An 18,205-nucleotide genomic window follows, 5' to 3' on the forward strand; every position below is an offset into this window, starting at 1 on the left:
TATATTTTTTTTCTCATTAACAGTATGCTATTTTAATAAATTTTTTCTCATTAACAGTAAGAACTTAATAATCAGTTCATTGATTCGTTTAATTTTGATTCCTTACAAGGTGCATCAACTAGTATAAATTCGAGGAAAAATAGATTTCAAGGTTCCATAATATTTACAATCCTGAACTATAAATTAAAGACTATAAATAAAAATAAAACATTTAAATTAAAAAAAATTATTTTATAATACACTGATAAAAAATTTAAAAATCCTTTTTATTATTATTATGAAGAAATATTTTTGTTCTTTTTCTGAAGTCACATTTGATAATAACCCGAAAAATAGGATCAGTTTCAAATAAAAGCTGGACAATTGACTCTTCTCAAGGAAAGATTATCAGGAGAGACTTTAAATCATTACGTTCTCGTAACGGTGTTACGAAATCCGTTTGCGTGTTCCATACCGTAATGACTTTCTTTTTTTTTTTTTTTTTTTGCGCGACAGGATTTGATCACGCAAAGCGATCAGGAAAAAAACGTCCAGGTTCAACAACACTCTTCAATATGAATCCCACATAGATATCGCGTGAAAGAACAAAGGAACAAAATGGAAGAATATCTCCACCATCATATGAAGGAAAATCAGGTCTCTTATCAAACACGGATAAAGTTTCGAAGAAAAAAAAGATTCAAACTGACAAATGAAGGCATTTTTTCGAATTAGAACTGATAGTCGCATCAAAATATATATGTATAGGAGAAATTTTTGTTATAAATTATGACATATGTATATAAAAAACTTGATATATATATCCCCGAAATGTCAAGCCACGTTTTATTTAAAAAAGCATGAGTATATTAACGATCATTCTTTTAAATAATGACAATTTCTAATTACATTTTCTTATTTGCGATTAAAAATTTAAAATTGCAATCACTTCAGCCAGATACATCACGCATTACCTACCTTAATTACATTTTCAACATCAGAAGTTCTCAATCAATTATGAAACCAACATTTTCGAGAAGCAGTTTCAGCTTCTAAAGAAGTTTTGACAAAAATATTTTCGGTATATTTCTTAAACAGAGATTGAGTTAAAATGATGTTTTATTTAAATAATTAGGAAAAGTCTCAATGAATCGATTTAAAAAATGTTATTAAGAATACAACGATAATATTTCCCCCTTTTTGATTTAGCCATAAAACAAAATAACTCCACAAAATTTTCCTCATTAAATTTCAACAAAAATAAGTTCATTTATTTGATAAAAAACAGAAATTATCTTAAAATTTCAGATAGGCACTTTTTTTTTTTTTTTTTTTTTACAGAGACAGAGTTTTAGAAGAACAAGTTAAATTAAATTTGGCATATGGTTTAATCATAAGACTTTTAGTTATTTTTGTCACGCACACAATAAGTAAATTCTCCTTATAGTAAGAGTGAGAGAAAAAAACATTTCTTTCCCATACACTTTGGGAAAGAAATGAAATAACATTGCCTGCAGAACATTTTTATTTAATACATCAAGAGAAAGGGTAAATAAAAAAGAAAATAAAGGACATAAGAGGTCAATGCATAAACAAAACAAAAAAAAAGCTCTTTTCTTAAATTATTTTAATTATAGAACATAAGCGTATTTTATGCAAACGAGAGAGAAAAATCTAGAAATACTGGGAATCTACGTTGTTATATATAAACGTATAATTTACTGCGCGATTATATAATAATCACCAAATAATAACGCGGTAAAATGTATTTTTTTATGTACATTTTAGACTTAATATCACTGGATTTGTAAAATTTTCACTTATTCAAAATAAATGATGATAAAACAAACTATAGAATAAAAAAGATTATATTACTATAATAAAAGATTTACCATTATGTAAATATATATAAATGTTCCAGTAACAGTAAATGAAAGTAAAAAAGTTTAAATCATATCAAATCTTCTATTGAAATTGAGCATTTACTAAAATATTATCTGCAGAATATTTGATTAATATTTAAAACAATGCCAAATAGTAGCAATATAATAGTCATGGTTTGAATCAACGTCTTTGTCTGATTAACGTGTGAAAATGGAAATGAAAAAATAAATAAATAAAACTTCTGATAAAGAATTGCTTTTTCTTTCATTCAACTTCCAATATGTTACAATTTACTGGCAAGGAAAAAATTAAATTATTACGTATATTAAACAGCGGTGCTATTTTCTATAAAATGTATTACATAGAGTTAAAAGAATGAAAAAAAAAAAACCCGATTATTTATGCAAGAGAATCTTGCCGTCAACAAATTCAAGTGATTGTGCAAGTATTGGTTAGTTTCCTAATCCATCTGAGGTAGGCCCAAACACCACGAAAACCTCAGACAGTCTTAGGAATCACTGTTGTTCGAACAATTTTCAAACCTTTCACCTCGTGCAATGACTGTAGTGGGACGGGACATTCTAAACGACCTGTTATCCCACACAGTTTCACACGCCCACAGGGATGAACATGCTGCAACTGTTCCTTTTGAATTGAAATGTCAAACATGAATAATAATTACTGTGGATATCAAAAACGATAATCATAACAGCTCATATTATATCATATTCAGTGATACTGCAAATGAACTGAATTGAAAAAATTGCATAAAATGATTTACAAAAATAAATTGGGGGGAAAATAGGAGCTGAATATTATTTTTCAAGTTATGGAAACTTATATCTTTTCGTTTCGTTGAGAGCCAGAACGTTAATCATACGGGTAACCATCTAATATGATACTTAAATAAGCAGCATTAATAGATAAAATAATAAATACAAATATTGCTCACTGCATAAATGAAAGATGTTATGAAGAATTTATATGCTGAAGTGTAGATGCTGCAAAGACAAGGTAAGATGCATAACAGATTTATTTATTTATTGAAAATGTGTTGTTCTGGGAATGACAAAAGCGATCTCCATTCCAATATTTTTCCAAGATAATATCCAAGATTCCAAGATAATATCTTCCAAGACAAATCTTTACATTTTCATACAGCTTTTGTATCGTAAATTGTTCTATTATTTCTGGAATATTATGCATGCTTTTAAAAAATCCACAAAGGACTGAAGAAAATAAATGATTATAGAAAACATTTTCACATTTAAGGTTTGCAGAACACATATTAGATAGAAAATAAAATTTCCGCTGTAAATGAGAATGATATCGAATTTAAATCTTAGTTCTTGAGGCCAAAACTAAACAAAAATATATAACTTAATTTGTTAATAAATAGTATGGTTGCGTAGCATTCCATATTGTAATTCGCAGCATCCCATTCGCTTTCCTCCCTTTAGAAAAGAATTTTATTAAGAAGAAAAATGATTTGTTGTTTCTCTATGAGTAGAGCTCATTCTCGGTATCAAAAGCCCTCCGAGCTTTCACGCAAGCTTCAAGATGCGTTTATTTAGTCATGCGTTTATTAGTTATTATTGGTGAGAAGAAAGATAAAAGCAGGAGATGCTTACATTTAACAGTAAGGTGAATTGGAATACACGCGGACTAAAGAGGCATAAAAACTGTGGATAACTTGTTGGGAAAAGTTACTATTATATCTATTAACTGAAATATTCATTGATGATTAAGTAAGTTTTCGTGTATATTCCTGCCGAATGAGAAAGGGCCGACCGTTTCATACAGAGGTACAGTTCGCCATCAGCGATTAGCTTAGACAGCAATGCCACAACTCTTGTATCCACGAGGGAATCGAGAACTCACCATCATACCAGAATATTCTCATTTCCATATCTGAGGAGAAATAGACTCAGCAACTATGAATTATACCAAATACTTCACCAAAATATATCTTCTTAAATAAGAGCAACGAACAAAAAACCTTTTGTGCCTGCTTGATATATTTATTTAACTTTGACAGATTTGTGAAGATGAAATCTTATACTCCATTTTGCAATCGCTTCCTGGTGTGTTAGACTTCAAATTTTGTAGACGTATGATTTTTCGATGATCATAAACAACTTTAATGTTTCCAGAATTTAATTAATTTTTGATGTCATAATGGGTGGCAAAACCTGGTGTTGAATATGAAAAGAACAGATTCTTAAATTTCGTAATTTTATGACAGTGGATCAGAAATTAAAAGGTAGAAAATAATGAAAATAAAAATAATTATTTTTAGTTGACAAATAAAAAATTTTTTAAATTGTTTTTCATAAATTTATTTTTTTATCTCGCGATAAATACGATTCTTTAAACAAGAAACTTATGTGATCTTCGATACAGTCCACACCTTCAATCACAAGCCCATAAGGCCCGTTAAATGTCTTTCTCAAAGGATGATCAGTTTGATCATTTTTTCCACTACTAAAATTGTTGAGCACACAAATACACACTGATATTTAACTTCATAGAGGAAGGGCAAAGATTTGGGTGTGGTTGTATATCTTGCCCAAGCACTTGAATTTCTATAATCCCAATGAAGTTCTTAAAAAGCTTTCTTTACTATTCTCCGGGCTCCTTTTTGAAATAATATCAATGATTAAAGTAAATAAAACAATAAATTAAGATTACATAGCAAAGCAAAAATTACGGAATAATGGCGCAGCAAACGTTCAAGTCCAGATTGACAATCTTTCACACTATTCCCCGAGCTAAAAACCTACTCATATCAATGCAAGAATTTATATTACTCATAATCAACAAGTTTCTCGTGGAAGATGTTATTTCCCTTCGCATGCTCATTCACTAATGAAAATGTTGAATAACAGCTTCTTCTACTGTACACTGCCTTATTTAAATATTACCATGATTAAAAAAGGGTTCACGAACTCATAATTCTAAGCCCTGGGCTTTGCAGGACTAAGTGCCTTAGCGTACATAAAATTTTAATTCATTTGGTTGAATAAAAGGATATATTATTTTTTTTTAAACTCAATCAGTTCATCGAAAGTGAAATCAAAGAATCTTTTATTGAGTTTCCCATTTTGTTGTGCTAAATAAATGAAGCAAGAAAAAAGATTAAACTTGATTGAACTAAAATTAACAGTCAGCATCTTGGCAGGAGATTTGATAATGCCTATGTTTTGGTATAGATGATAATGTCTTTATTTTGGATCGAATTGTCAGTGTCGCTATTTTCAGTTCCAGTCGATTTTTTTAAGGAATTCATAAAAAGAAAAAACTTTCAATGGTAATCAACTATCTCTCAAAAAAAATCAGAATTGAAAGGAAGTCTTATTTTTTCATTCATTCCTAACTTAGTAGGATAATATTGCGCAATGTACATATCAATTTGTATCAGAAATAAAAAAAATCTAGAAAAATAAGCAGCTGTGTCCAAACTGGTAGAAAGATGTCTGATGCATCTTCATAAGAAATTAATGACAAGGGCAATTAGATCACAATGAAACAACAAGTGCAAATGAGATTAATGTCTGTTTCAAGTGAAACAGGTGAACTGAAGTGATATAAGAACCTGTCATGTGTAGATAACTAGAGAAATGGTGTTTCCCCGCTCAAAAAATAAACTAAAGTGTGCTAAGTCAGAAAAAATTCCGATAGGTCAATTTCATACTATCAGAACAGGTTTCCACCTATTCAATTGAATATCGAAATTCCATGGGTGAAAACGGAGAGTACATTTATCCACTTGAATAGTTATCTGACTAAACAGTCAACCTTAAAAACACCACACCAAAGACCTTTTGGTTAAAAAAAATAGGGAAATTATCGGTCGGGGTTCCTAAGTATATACGTTTCTACTAGCAAGTAGTTAATTCATTCTGCACCGTTCATTAGGGTTTGAATGTCATAATAAGAGTTCCAAAACTGCGTATAAACGAGACGAAGTTATTGCTAGAATGAGTAGAAAAGAAGTCTGCACTATATTTAAAATCACTTAAAGAGTGTTCTGAATAATAATCCCTGAAAAAAGGGGGCACACAATTATGGAAGGAGGTATGCTTTGAATCTGTATTAGCCGCTTTTAATATCAGTTCAAATTATATAATTCATATTTCTCTATATTGTATATTTCTTCTTATAAAATATTCCGAGAAAAACTTGGTTGATACACTATAAAAGGTAAACCTTAAAGCTACTGCTCCAAAATAAAAGAGAACAAGGAATACAGCTAAAAAGAGTGATCTTAAAAATGGCAATAAATATTAATTTATAATTTTTAACAGTATTAGTAAATAATGCAATGTTAATAAATGACCAATAAGTAAATTTATTATTATATATAATTATAATAATAATAATTATTATAATAATTATAACTAAAAAGTTTTAAAATTTTAAAAATCAGTCCAAAAAATAAGCAGGTTATTTAATAAAGAATATGTTCAGAACTTCGAAATTTTTTTACTTTTACAAACTTTAAGGTTTAAAAAAAGATACAGTTCACATCTAATGTATTTAAATTTTATTTGAAAGCGAGAATTTTTTTAATTGACTAAATATTTGGAAAAGCAGAAAATTTTTTGAAGGAGTTAAGGGTCTTATAAATTATCCACTGGAGATACAGACGCATTGAACTAAAGAAAATATTTCAGAAAAACGTTTTTTTTTTTTTTTTTTACAATGTTCTTTTTTCGCTTCGAATTATCCGAAATAAATTCAATTTACAAAAGATACTTTAAATATTCTTTTATAGGAAATCTAAGGGACGAAAATAAATTAAATTAAAAACGTCGAATTAGCCTAGCCCCACTGTATATGAAAACATCTCGAAATTTTATGAATTAATAAGATTTCATTTCGACTCGGGATCTCAGTGTTTTTATAGAGAAATTATATGATTAAATATCTTCTCTCAAATATTGTGTAGTAAATAAAATGATATATTCAATAAAACAAATTTAATTATTATAAAAATATTTTAAATGAATTAAATTATAAAACGCAGGCGTATATCGTACATATTGCCTGTTTATTCCCCTACAAAGATTTTATTTTGAAACAAATCTATGTATGAAAGATTTTTCTCTATGCTTTCACTTCTCATATATGTTTAAGATGTTATGTTCAGCTTACTGGCTTAATGTCTAATAATGATTCAATTTAATGATGACTGTGATGATGAATAGTCTAACAAGAGGGGAAATGAATGTCAAAAATAGTTATATAAAAGTAGATAATGAATTGGCCCTGAAAATGAAAACTCGTCATTCATCCGATTTATTGACATGATTTTGTGTCAGTTCGAAAAAAATTTCAAAGCTAAATTGTATGACATTAAATAATAATAATAATTAAAAGCGTCATCCTAGCAGTGCATGAGAAAGCAGTGAGTACATTCTTCTGTTTATTATTTGAAGATTAAAAATTGGATTTATAAGCTTCCTTTGACAAATAAATAATTTAGTCAGAGTGAATTCGAGCGGCGCACACGATCTGACTAAAATATTCAGCTGAAAAAGGAAGCGCATGTATGCGCCTGGCTTTGGCGATTACAGACAAATAAAATGAGAAGAAAACGGGATTAAAAAGAAAAAACCTCACTACCAGACGGTTTTACCTTGAAGCAACCTCGTAGTGACCAGCGGGGAGGCTCATAGTATGATGTCACACATTAAGAAATTAATGTTGCGGTGAAAGAAGTCAAAGTCCTTTTGAATGGATGGGTGGTTACGCGCTCTACTGTGTACTGTTCCAATGATATTTTTAAGCTGAGTTATTCAATAGTTATATTTATTTTCGTTTCTTCGACGCCTTTATTAACAAGCTTCGTCAATTGTACCAGTGTTTTAAACACAAACGCGTTATTGTAAAAGCACCCAGAATTATTTCCGTTTCATATTTCCTTCTATTTTCAACTAATCTCTTTCAAAAACGACTCCAACGTCAAGTCCTCATGTCGCTGTATTCTCTGCGTCATCAGCTTATTTGGATTAATTCGTAGTTTTCTCACATTTGAATAACAGAAGACTTTACAGATATATAATTTTAAAACAGACAAAAGCTGTAAATTAAAAAAATAAACGTGATTATTTAGTAACTTTAAATTCTATAACCCGCATTTCTTTAACAATTTCTTTTTAATCTTGCAATATTTTTATCCGATACATTATAGTCTCGTTTTCCATAAAATTTCAGACCAAAAAATCAGATTTGAGGCAAAAATCAGTTTTACATCAAAGCCCTTTTACTCCTATTTATGAAAATGCAGGAATAAAAAAATAATAAATTGAAATTAAATGTCATATTGTGTAAACATTTTATGAAATTCTTAAAGGAAATAAGTATATCTATACGTATTTCCTTATTGTTTCCATGGCATTTACTCTGATGGATAATTTACAAAACTTCCCAGTTATTTTTTCCCCCTGCTCTAGATTATATTAGACATGTTAAAAAATCATTAAATTACCATTTTCGAATACCATTTTTAAACTGAACATAGAAAACAGTTTATTATTGCAATAATTTTCTCTCGAATTTTCTTAACAGCATAATTGTCAGTTTCTCTTTGGCCATTATTAAATTTTTAAAAATAAAGGGGAAATTATCACACAGTATTAGGATCCTGTGGAAGTAAAAAGTAAATCATGATTGCTTTCTTAATATCTACATCACGAGAATTTTTCTCGCAAAACGATGGTAGCTCTACTTAAGGTGAAGTCAAATTTTGTAAATTACATTATTTAATAAATTACAAATATTCAGATAATGGTTAGAAAAGGAGACTTAATATGGAATGATTTTGAAATTAAGCAATATAATGCTATGCCATAATTAAAAAATATGCGGAATTTGCAGTGAAGTACTACTGAAACTTCGTTTATCAAAGACAAGATTTTCGAATGTTAGATGGATATATTATAATTGAAATTTCGTCTGGTTCAGATCTATATTAGTATAGAATTTGAATTTTTCAAATTATCCTAAATCAAGTGCAGTTCACACTTCAACCTGCTTAAATTAATGCACTCACAACAAAAGAGTTACTCGTTCGAATAGGTCTGACGAAAAAAATTGACAAAAGCTATTATATTATAACTACTAAAAGCAGCAAGCAGGAGATTAAATAAAATACAGAATTATTATGAATCAAAATACAGCAAGTTTTTCAATGCTAAACGGTATTACCTTGAAACAATTTTTTATCTATTATTGATTACAACTTAATGCATCTTTCTATCACATAACAAAAGAAACTGATTAAAATGTCACTACGAAAGTCACATACATACAGAGAAGAAAATCTTAACCGAAAACACAAATATTAGTGCATTTTGAGAGAACTCATTGGTTTCTTCCTCCATTTGGTGATCGGATCACCCGAAGCTTTTCTCTTTCCTATATTTTCAGTTCTGTAACAGTTTAATTAAGTTTTTTTCATAATGCGTATACATATATATTTCATATAGAAACTGCGCGACTTATATTTGGGGTTTCACAACCTTGTAAAGAAAATATTAGCTAAAGTTAAGTGCATACGTTTCAGAAGAATTAGAATAACTCTTAACGAAAGCAAACCTAATATTTCATGAATCACCAAGTATGTGCTTGAAAAGGTACATTAAAAATACATTTTGCTACTTCTATACAAACTCCAAATAACTTTTGTCAATTAAATCATGTACAGAAAAAAACTTGTCTACTTCTAGTTCTCTAAGATTCCAAAATGTATTGATAAATGAAGATTGTTTTCACAGAGTAGCAGATCAGTTGGAGAAGAATTATCCAAGCGTATCCTGGAATCCCGTCCATAGCACGTGACAGGCTTTCAGAATAGATCTTCCTTCACGTTATCAGTTGACTTGTTATTTGAGCTCTTTTTCCTGAATTAAAAACAGAATAAACCTGAATTGCATGCTTTTCATTTTAAAACGAGATTTCTGAGACCAGATGTAGGATGGATGTTGCGGTTTTTATTTATTCATTTTCTCTAATTGCTATATTTTTGGAGCTCAATAAATGCAGATTTCTTTATTCTATACGTTATATATTGAAAATTTTACCTATCAGTTTTATTCCGTCTGTTACTTTTAACCGATAATAAAGAAGGCATAAGTTCGTTTATTGCATATGCCAGTAGGGTTGTTTAAACTCAGTAATACAGATTCGAAATTATAAAACATTGAATCTAACTTCAGGAAAAATACTCATTGAAACCCCAAAAAATATAAAAAATACTATAGAAGGTTTTTTCTAAATGCTAACATATAATAGTTCTTCTCAACAAGTTCTTTTCAAACATATTTCTGATAGGTTTAAAAAAAAAAAAAAAAGTAGCTCCAAAACAATATTTTGAAATGTAATTGATCTAATGAGTATAAATATTCCATATTTAAGAGCAGCAGAATATTATATGTATGAACTTATTAAAGGTATTTAAAGATTTTAAATAATACGTTGCTGTATATAATTCTATCCAAGGAAGAATTAAGGATCATTTATTTAGGATTCTCCTCTAAAATGGTAAACTGTCAGTAAAAACACATTAAAATTGGATGACCAGCTTAGCAATTGGATGATCAGCTTAGTAGTACATAACTTCCTTCCCGTCCCTTTCCTGCCATTATCTCCCATCAATATAATTTAAAGGAGTGCTGCGAAAATCTTGAAATGGTACGTAGTAAAGTTTCGTATTCAAAACAAATGCGTTGATCTGAAGATTGTTTCGGACTTGACTTTCTTTGTGAATGGAACAATAGTGTTTGATATATATATATATATATATATATATATATAAGTAGATATTGCATTCTGTGGTTTAAAATATTCAAAGGGTTTGATTAATCAAAAGAAAGTTTTACTTCATATTAAATTAGGCCTTGGAAAATTGCTTATCCTAAACAAGTATTCAAACAACTTAATGAACAGTTTCCGGTTTTATCTGAAGTAGAGTTGAAGGAAAGAGTATTTGTAAGACTTGACATCAGAAAACAAATAAAAATGAAAATTATAGCTTAAAATGGAAACAAACGAATGAAAGGCCTGGAAATTTTTCAAATTAACAGAGACTAGTTTCCTTGCAAACCAAAGATATCCATACAACAAATCTGTTACTGAAGAGGTGTTAGTAACTTATAAGATATTTAGGTGTGATATGCTTTTAAAAGTTCATTATCCCCATTCGCAACTGTACTTTTCGCCGAAAATTTAGGAGCAGAATGAAAGTTTTTAATACAATATAAAAGAAATGGAAATTTGATATCAAAGAAGGTGGCTGTATCTGGGTGTTGAAAATAAGACGTCACATTCACCAGAAGAAAAGAAGAAAACGAAATATTTTTCATAAATTCATTTAACTTTCAAATCATGACAGCAGCAGATATTTATAATGTAGCAAAATAAAAATAATAAAATATTTTGACTGATTTCAACAAAAATATGAAATCGTTTTGTAACAAAAATCTTACGTGATGGGAAAAAAATGAATCGCATTTTTTAATTAGTACAAAAAATAACATAACTATCAATTATCAAAATTAAAATAATTTTCAAAAAGGAATCTTTAATTTATTCATTATTAGAAGCTTACCTTTGATGGTCGAGGCGCCACATCATGCAAGCTGCTTGTACTGGAAGATCGACTGGACAACGGCTCTTGCATTCCAGAGCTTCCGAAGCTCAAGCTGCTGGACAAGCTGACCGTGTCTCTGGAGAGGCATTTCTGTACCTTGTACGGGGACAAGTTGGAAGAAGACACGTGCTTCAGCATCCCCTTCTCAAAACATTTTAGTCCACCGCTAAGAGAAAGACATTTATGCTTATTAACTTCGAATTGGGCAGCAATAATTCATGGTAATTTTTAGGATTAATAAAATGTGATTCTTTCAATTTTTTAGATTTAGAAAAGTGCAATAAATTGAATTAAAGTAATTTAGATTGTAATGCAACAAACTATACCAATAAATTATTGTTAACATTGGACACTATCCGCAATTTGATGGACAAGTGCTGAAGCAGAGTAAATCCAGTCCCCTCCCCTTTAAACGTTGGAAGCTTAAGTATTTCCTCTGTTTTTTCCATTCTTATAAAATTCCGTTTTTGTTTTTGTTTTTTTGCAATAATAATAATAATAATACGCTTGTCTTTAGTGCTTTTTATATCACTTTTTTTTCTCAAATTCAAAAATTTAATTATTTTTAAAGAACACCAATTTCGGCCATAAATTTCATTCACAATGTTTCAAAATATGAATAAATACCAAAAATATTTTTAAAAATGAACTTATCCATTAAAGTAAATGGACTGCTTCGCTTAAGAAACAATTTATTGAGACTCACTCCAGATAAAATCAAACATAAGCTGTTCTAATTAAAAATTAAAAAGGGAACAAAAGAATATTTAGAAAAAAAAATTTTAATTCAGTTCCCCCTCCCCCCGAATCTTTTCGAAAAGAGGGATAATTTTACGGATTGCTTAAAAGTACCACTTTCTTTCGTACCGAAAACCACATTCGTTTTGACAGCGGAAAAGCATGGGATCTAGGTCAAACCTAGTCTGAAAATCCCACGTTGACATCATCTGAAAGGAAAAGCGAGAACAGACCAAATAAAACAAATTCCCAGAAACGCGAGTTGGTAATGTCCTTCAAAAGAGTTTTTCTTCAACATATTGATTTATTGCGAGGGTGAGGGGCATCATATGATTTCTTTCGATCATTGCCGGAAATTACATACGCCCGAGAGTGCAAATGTTTTATAAAAGGCCTCATACCTCGAACTACTGAAAATCTCATAAAATCCGCCTACTTACGATGCCCGAGGCACAGAACCATTTTTCTTTCATCATACTTAGCATTCAAAAATTTTGCCTCCATGCCCCACAGGTCATCTATATTATGTAGCTAAGCTAAAATTCATGATTTTAAAAGATCGACCAACTTAAAGCATAATAAATGATCGCCCCATAAATAATATTATTGAAAGATCATGAGTAAAATGTTTATCTTCTTTTAAAGAATCGGATGGAATAAAATATCTTAGGTATAAATGAACACTTTCTCACATTATTGTTCCAATTAATTATACAGCTAAAAGTCCGGTTCATTTTATAGTGCTTTAATTTTTCAGAATCAAAAAACTAATTTTAAGCACAAAAATGTTTGATTAATTTTTATACAAATAATATCGCTCATAAATACCCAATATATTAGAAAAAGAAAGTATTGGGGATATGAAAATTTCTAAACAAATAGCTCTCGAACTTTTCATTATTTCTATAAACTTACGTTTGCTCAAATATAAAATCTGACAACACGATTAACTTAAAGTGCTAATAAACTAGCATTAATTTTAAACACTATAAAAAATGAGTTAACATAATAATTTAAACTTGGTGAGTCAATCTTAATCTGGGGAAATAACTAGCAGAAAACCTACTACAAAGGAAATGCAATTAAATAAAATGAGGACATTTTCAACAACTCATTGTATTATCATTAGTTAAAAGAAAGATCAATTAACTATTTTAACAAACTATTAATATAAACTCTTTTATTAATATTAAATCAGTCTTGAAAGAAAAAAAATCAACAGTTTAAGAAAATATAAGATATTTTAGAAATTTAAAAGAAAAACGTAACGATGAGAGGATATTTTTTAGGGGGAAAAATGTTTTCTTTCGTCTTACAAAGACTGGAATTCATCAAAAGCAAATATCAGAGCCGAGAAAAGAAAATTCTTCAAACCTTTAAATAAGTAGGCACATAGATGTGTGTATTTCGTAAACGATAACTGAAAATTTGACAATATGAAATTAGAACAGTCGTTGATAAGATTTAAAGCTTTACAAAATTTCTTAATAAGATAAATTTTTATAATAAACCACAAGCATTTTAATTACAACAAGTAATGAAAATTTTCATCTCCGTTTTCAGGATGTATTACAAAAATATCCAAGCTTTTATTGTGTAATTCTTTTTTTTTAACCTTTATATGCTCGATCGTTATTTAACATTAGATACATTTATTATCTATTTATTGCATCGCTAAAATTTTATTCGTTTTTTTTTAAAATCTTCAGCGGTCTTTTCAGCGGTTAAAATACCTAGTGTTTTTAGCTAACTTTTTATTTCATAACGTAGCATGCGGTTTCTTCGATTATTTGTATGGTGCAAGAGATTTTTTTTTTTTTTTTTACGTGATGAGTAAGTAAACTTCTTTTGTAAAGTTAAAATATATACAGTAGTTAATTAAACAAGTTAAAAACAAAATCGTGAAAGAAAAAAAAAATTTCAGGTTCACATTGAACAAAATTGCAAATTCCCCATGAGAAAATGAAAATATTTTATCTAAAAGGAATTAGATAAAGAGAAATTAATTTAAAATGTTCAGATTATGATGAACATATACTACTTTCACGTTTTAATAACTGACTCGTTTAAACTAATGCTACATATCTCTGTCCAATTAACAGGCAAAGCAAAATAGGCTTTATTAAAATAGATTGTATAGTTTAAATTATTTGTAATTAATATTGCGAATTAAAACTTTAAAATTCAATCCAAATTAATAAAAAAATTATAAATTTTACAGTTTTTATTAATTTTTTTTCTGATTGGTAATAACGAAACAAATTGAAAATATTCATTTTCCCCTGAATAAAATAATAAATTGAAACATGAAAAATTGTATTTATATTGAATTCGAGTATAGAATTAAATAGAAGCAGTCAGTTGGGGCCAATGCTCTTAAAATATTTCGAATTAATGCTCAAACAGAAGTGCAAATTTGATAATATATATATATATATATATATATATATATATATATATATTATAGAAAAGTATCAAACGACAGGGTGCTGATCTCGAACTAACAAGAAAAAAAAAAAAATAAAGAATTTTAAAAATAAAATCACTGATGTTAAATGTCATCAAAATTTCGAACAGAATCCTATAATATTAAGATAAATTAATAAAAACAAATCCAAAATGTCAAGGCAATCTTATTTTATTGAAATGCTAACAAACAAAAAAGAAAAAACGTTTTCTGGACGAAAAATATTTATCAGTTTTTAATTTTCATGCTCTCACTTTTTTATAATTAATGCATCCACATCAGTTTTTGGAGAATCTTAAAATTTCATGAAACAATTTGACAGTGAAGTTGACTTCTATGATTCTAAGCGTTAAGTTTCAAGAAACAATAACTTTTCAAGTTATTTAGCTTTCAAATCTAATTCATTTTGAAACATTAATTTAATTAAGAAACAATTAATTGTACATTTAGAATGTATTTCAAGACATTTAAAATTTTTCTAGTCATTAAGAGATTACTATACTACAATTCTTTAATATTCTACGTACGATCATAACAATTCAATACTCTGCCCTCGAGGGTCGAATAGTTTTATAACACTTTTTTTTTTTTATTTAATAGAACGAATCCGATCAATGAAAAAGTGTATTTAAAGTTAAAAATATAAATCATTTTTTCTAGTAATTTTAAAGTGCAGGCAATTCTTACATTATTTCTAATATTTGTTTAATTTTAAGACTTTTCGAGTCGCAAATTCTACTACATAATAAGTAAACATTCTTGCCCTTCCTGTACATGTGTCGTTTTTCTTTGTTAATGAACTTAAAACTTAACTTTAAAACTTAATGTTTTTTTTATCTTTCTGTACTAAATAATTTTTCATAAACAGTTTTATTTATTATATTTAAAAATGTAACCCTTTTATCTCATAGAAGTATTTCTCCCAATACCAAGGTCATTTAAAGCATGCAAATACCATCAACATAGAACAGCTGAGGAAATTTAAGTGGAACTCAAATAGAAGCAACTTCATACTTATGACAGCTCGCAATCAGTAACATAAAAAGTAGATACTTGGAAAATTTTTGAAGGCGATAAAATAATTTAGAAAAAAAAGTATGCATTTCCGTTCAAAGTAAATGAGTATTTAATAATGAGTGGATTGTTTTATCATCCAACATAATTAGAATTTTCTGAATTTTGATCTGATTTTTTCAATCCGAATTTTGGAACCTTTTAATGTCAATGTCGAATAGTCATATATCAGCGTTCAAAGTTCACCAACCGGAACCTGAATTTGCATTAATTACATTTCTTTTACTAATTTATTTGCAAAAATACTCAGATGCAAAATTAAAAGGCGAGCACGGGGGTGAAAATTTCTATTATTTAAGGTTTCTAGTAGAAAATTTTTGAGAAGCCAATGCTCTAATGTGAGCATCAAATAATTTTAAGTTAGTTAATCTTGCACCTCGAAACTAGGTATTAAAGTTGAAGTAATATTTTTCAATGCTAAAAGAATTTTTTTTTAAAGTTAATATATTCAAGACAATTTTGTTATTAGATTTATCTGATGTCAAATATTCGATAATAAAACAGCACGCGATTTAGTATTTTTTAAAAGTTAAAAATCCAAATAACAAAACAAAAAAAAATTAAATATCAGATTTTCTTTGGATTTTAATTGTTTAAAAGAAAAGAAAAGAAAATCCTGCATTCTTTCTATCTCTCTTTCTTTATATGTTACTTTTGTACGTCAAAGAATCAAAACTTCATATTATTGTCATTCGTTAAATAAGATAGTATCTAAGAACATAATTTTTGAGCATGAAATACAGTCGGTAGTTACTTTTCATTAACAGTGCAAAGGTGAATATAAGATTGAAACAATAGTTGAATATATGAAAATAATATTTTAATGTACAGTGAAAAATAACTGCTCCATTAATATTTACACTTATTTAAGGAAAAAAAATTATATTCTTTTGAAATTAATGTCCTTTTAACTGTATTAGTAAGTGCCTTATAGCGCTTATCTAAGTGTTTACAAAAAGAACAGGTGTTTCTTGAAATTTATAATATTCTTTCTCAATTTCAGATGGCAAGTAACTGAATATTTGAAAGCAAACAAAGTTTTCCATGAACCACAAATACTGATTCAAAAGGGAAGAATCATAAAATTGCAGCGTACTTTTAAACGTCCCCGAAGCATTAATCAAATCTCAAAGCACTTGTCACCTCCCCCCCAAAGTGAAAACAAAACTTACCTCTTTACCGATGAAAACCAGTCTAAAATGCGTGAAAGGATCAACACTCAATCCACACATGGAGTTCTGAAAGCAACCATCATTGCCTAAATTGGGACCTTTTTTCCCACCCTTCAGTTATACTGAGCCCCATGGGAAAGAAGGCTTGCCCCCTACTAGACGTCGCAAACACAAAGTTTCACAACAATGTAATCCTCTTCAGCTCTACCACTAGCGTTAGATTAACAGTCTACGTTCAATATCAATAGGATGTCTTATCAGTCAAAGGTACGAAATTATCACCACGAGACGAAACAACAACGCACACCTTACAGCAACGAGGCATGTTTCACGTCTGTTTCAAACGGAGGAAACACTTCTACTGTTGAACAGGAAATTTCCCTCTGTAGGGATAAAAGGCAAACCTTTCTCAGTAATGCCCATACCGATTCCCCAAAGGAAGGGAATGATGAATGAAGTAACAGGAAAAGGCAAGGCTTCTGAAGCAGCTGAAACCGGCAATGAACCCCCGATTTTCACAGATGAGACTTTCAAAAGCACAATAGTTTAAGCGAGCGTTTAGGAAGGGTGGTGCTCCTTGAATCAAATTTATAAAGATGATTTCGCGTTTTTAAAGGAATTATATAAAGAATGAGGTGAAGTGAAATTCTATATAAAACAGGACTAAAATAAAATATATGTAAATGTTTTAATATTTCCACTCAGTGCTAGTGCAATTACTGAATTTTAACATTCTTAAAATTCGTTTTCAAAACTTCTTTACAAAAAACAGATATCAAAACGATTTTTTTTATATTAATACAATATACCGCTTAATGCTAGGCTTAAAGAGATGTCACTCAAGGTAATTTCGCAGAAAATATTTCAGATCATTTATTTATTTTTGAATAATTCATGAAGTAATGTACATTTACAGCAAGAAATATTTAGAGAAATATATTAGCAGAAAGAAAGAATGCAGCTAACAATATATCTGCATACATGAAGAATAAGCCTGAATGTTTCCATGTGTTCAACTTTTACATACAATAACATTCTAAATGTAAAATCTAATTTTTTTTTTTTGTTTAATATTAGTTTCAGATTATTTTTTTTAAGTTTATGCATAGCATATCATGCCATTTAAGTTATACAGAAATGACATATAAATATCTGTAGATTTTAATATTAACAGATTAAATGTCAAAATTTTCCTTACTGTTTCAATACAGTAACACGAATTTGTTAATGCGTTAA

At 28.8% G+C, this 18,205-nt stretch overlaps 1 protein-coding gene across 1 annotated transcript in view; it reads right to left on the reverse strand.

Moving 5' to 3' along the window:
• Nucleotides 1–17,317, reverse strand: part of LOC129958483 (uncharacterized) — a 54,761-nt gene extending 37,444 nt beyond the window's left edge. Inside the window, exons 1-2 of the mRNA XM_056070980.1 lie at nt 16,970–17,317; nt 11,477–11,684 (exon numbers count right to left, since the gene is read on the reverse strand). Coding sequence (XP_055926955.1) covers nt 11,477–11,656 — 180 coding nt within the window. The 5' untranslated portion in view covers nt 11,657–11,684; nt 16,970–17,317. The remainder of the gene's footprint in view (nt 1–11,476; nt 11,685–16,969) is intronic.
• Nucleotides 17,318–18,205: the final 888 nt, after the last annotated feature.

Source organism: Argiope bruennichi, chromosome X1, assembly GCF_947563725.1.
Source record: "Argiope bruennichi chromosome X1, qqArgBrue1.1, whole genome shotgun sequence".
NCBI classification, from domain to species: Eukaryota; Metazoa; Arthropoda; class Arachnida; order Araneae; family Araneidae; genus Argiope; species Argiope bruennichi.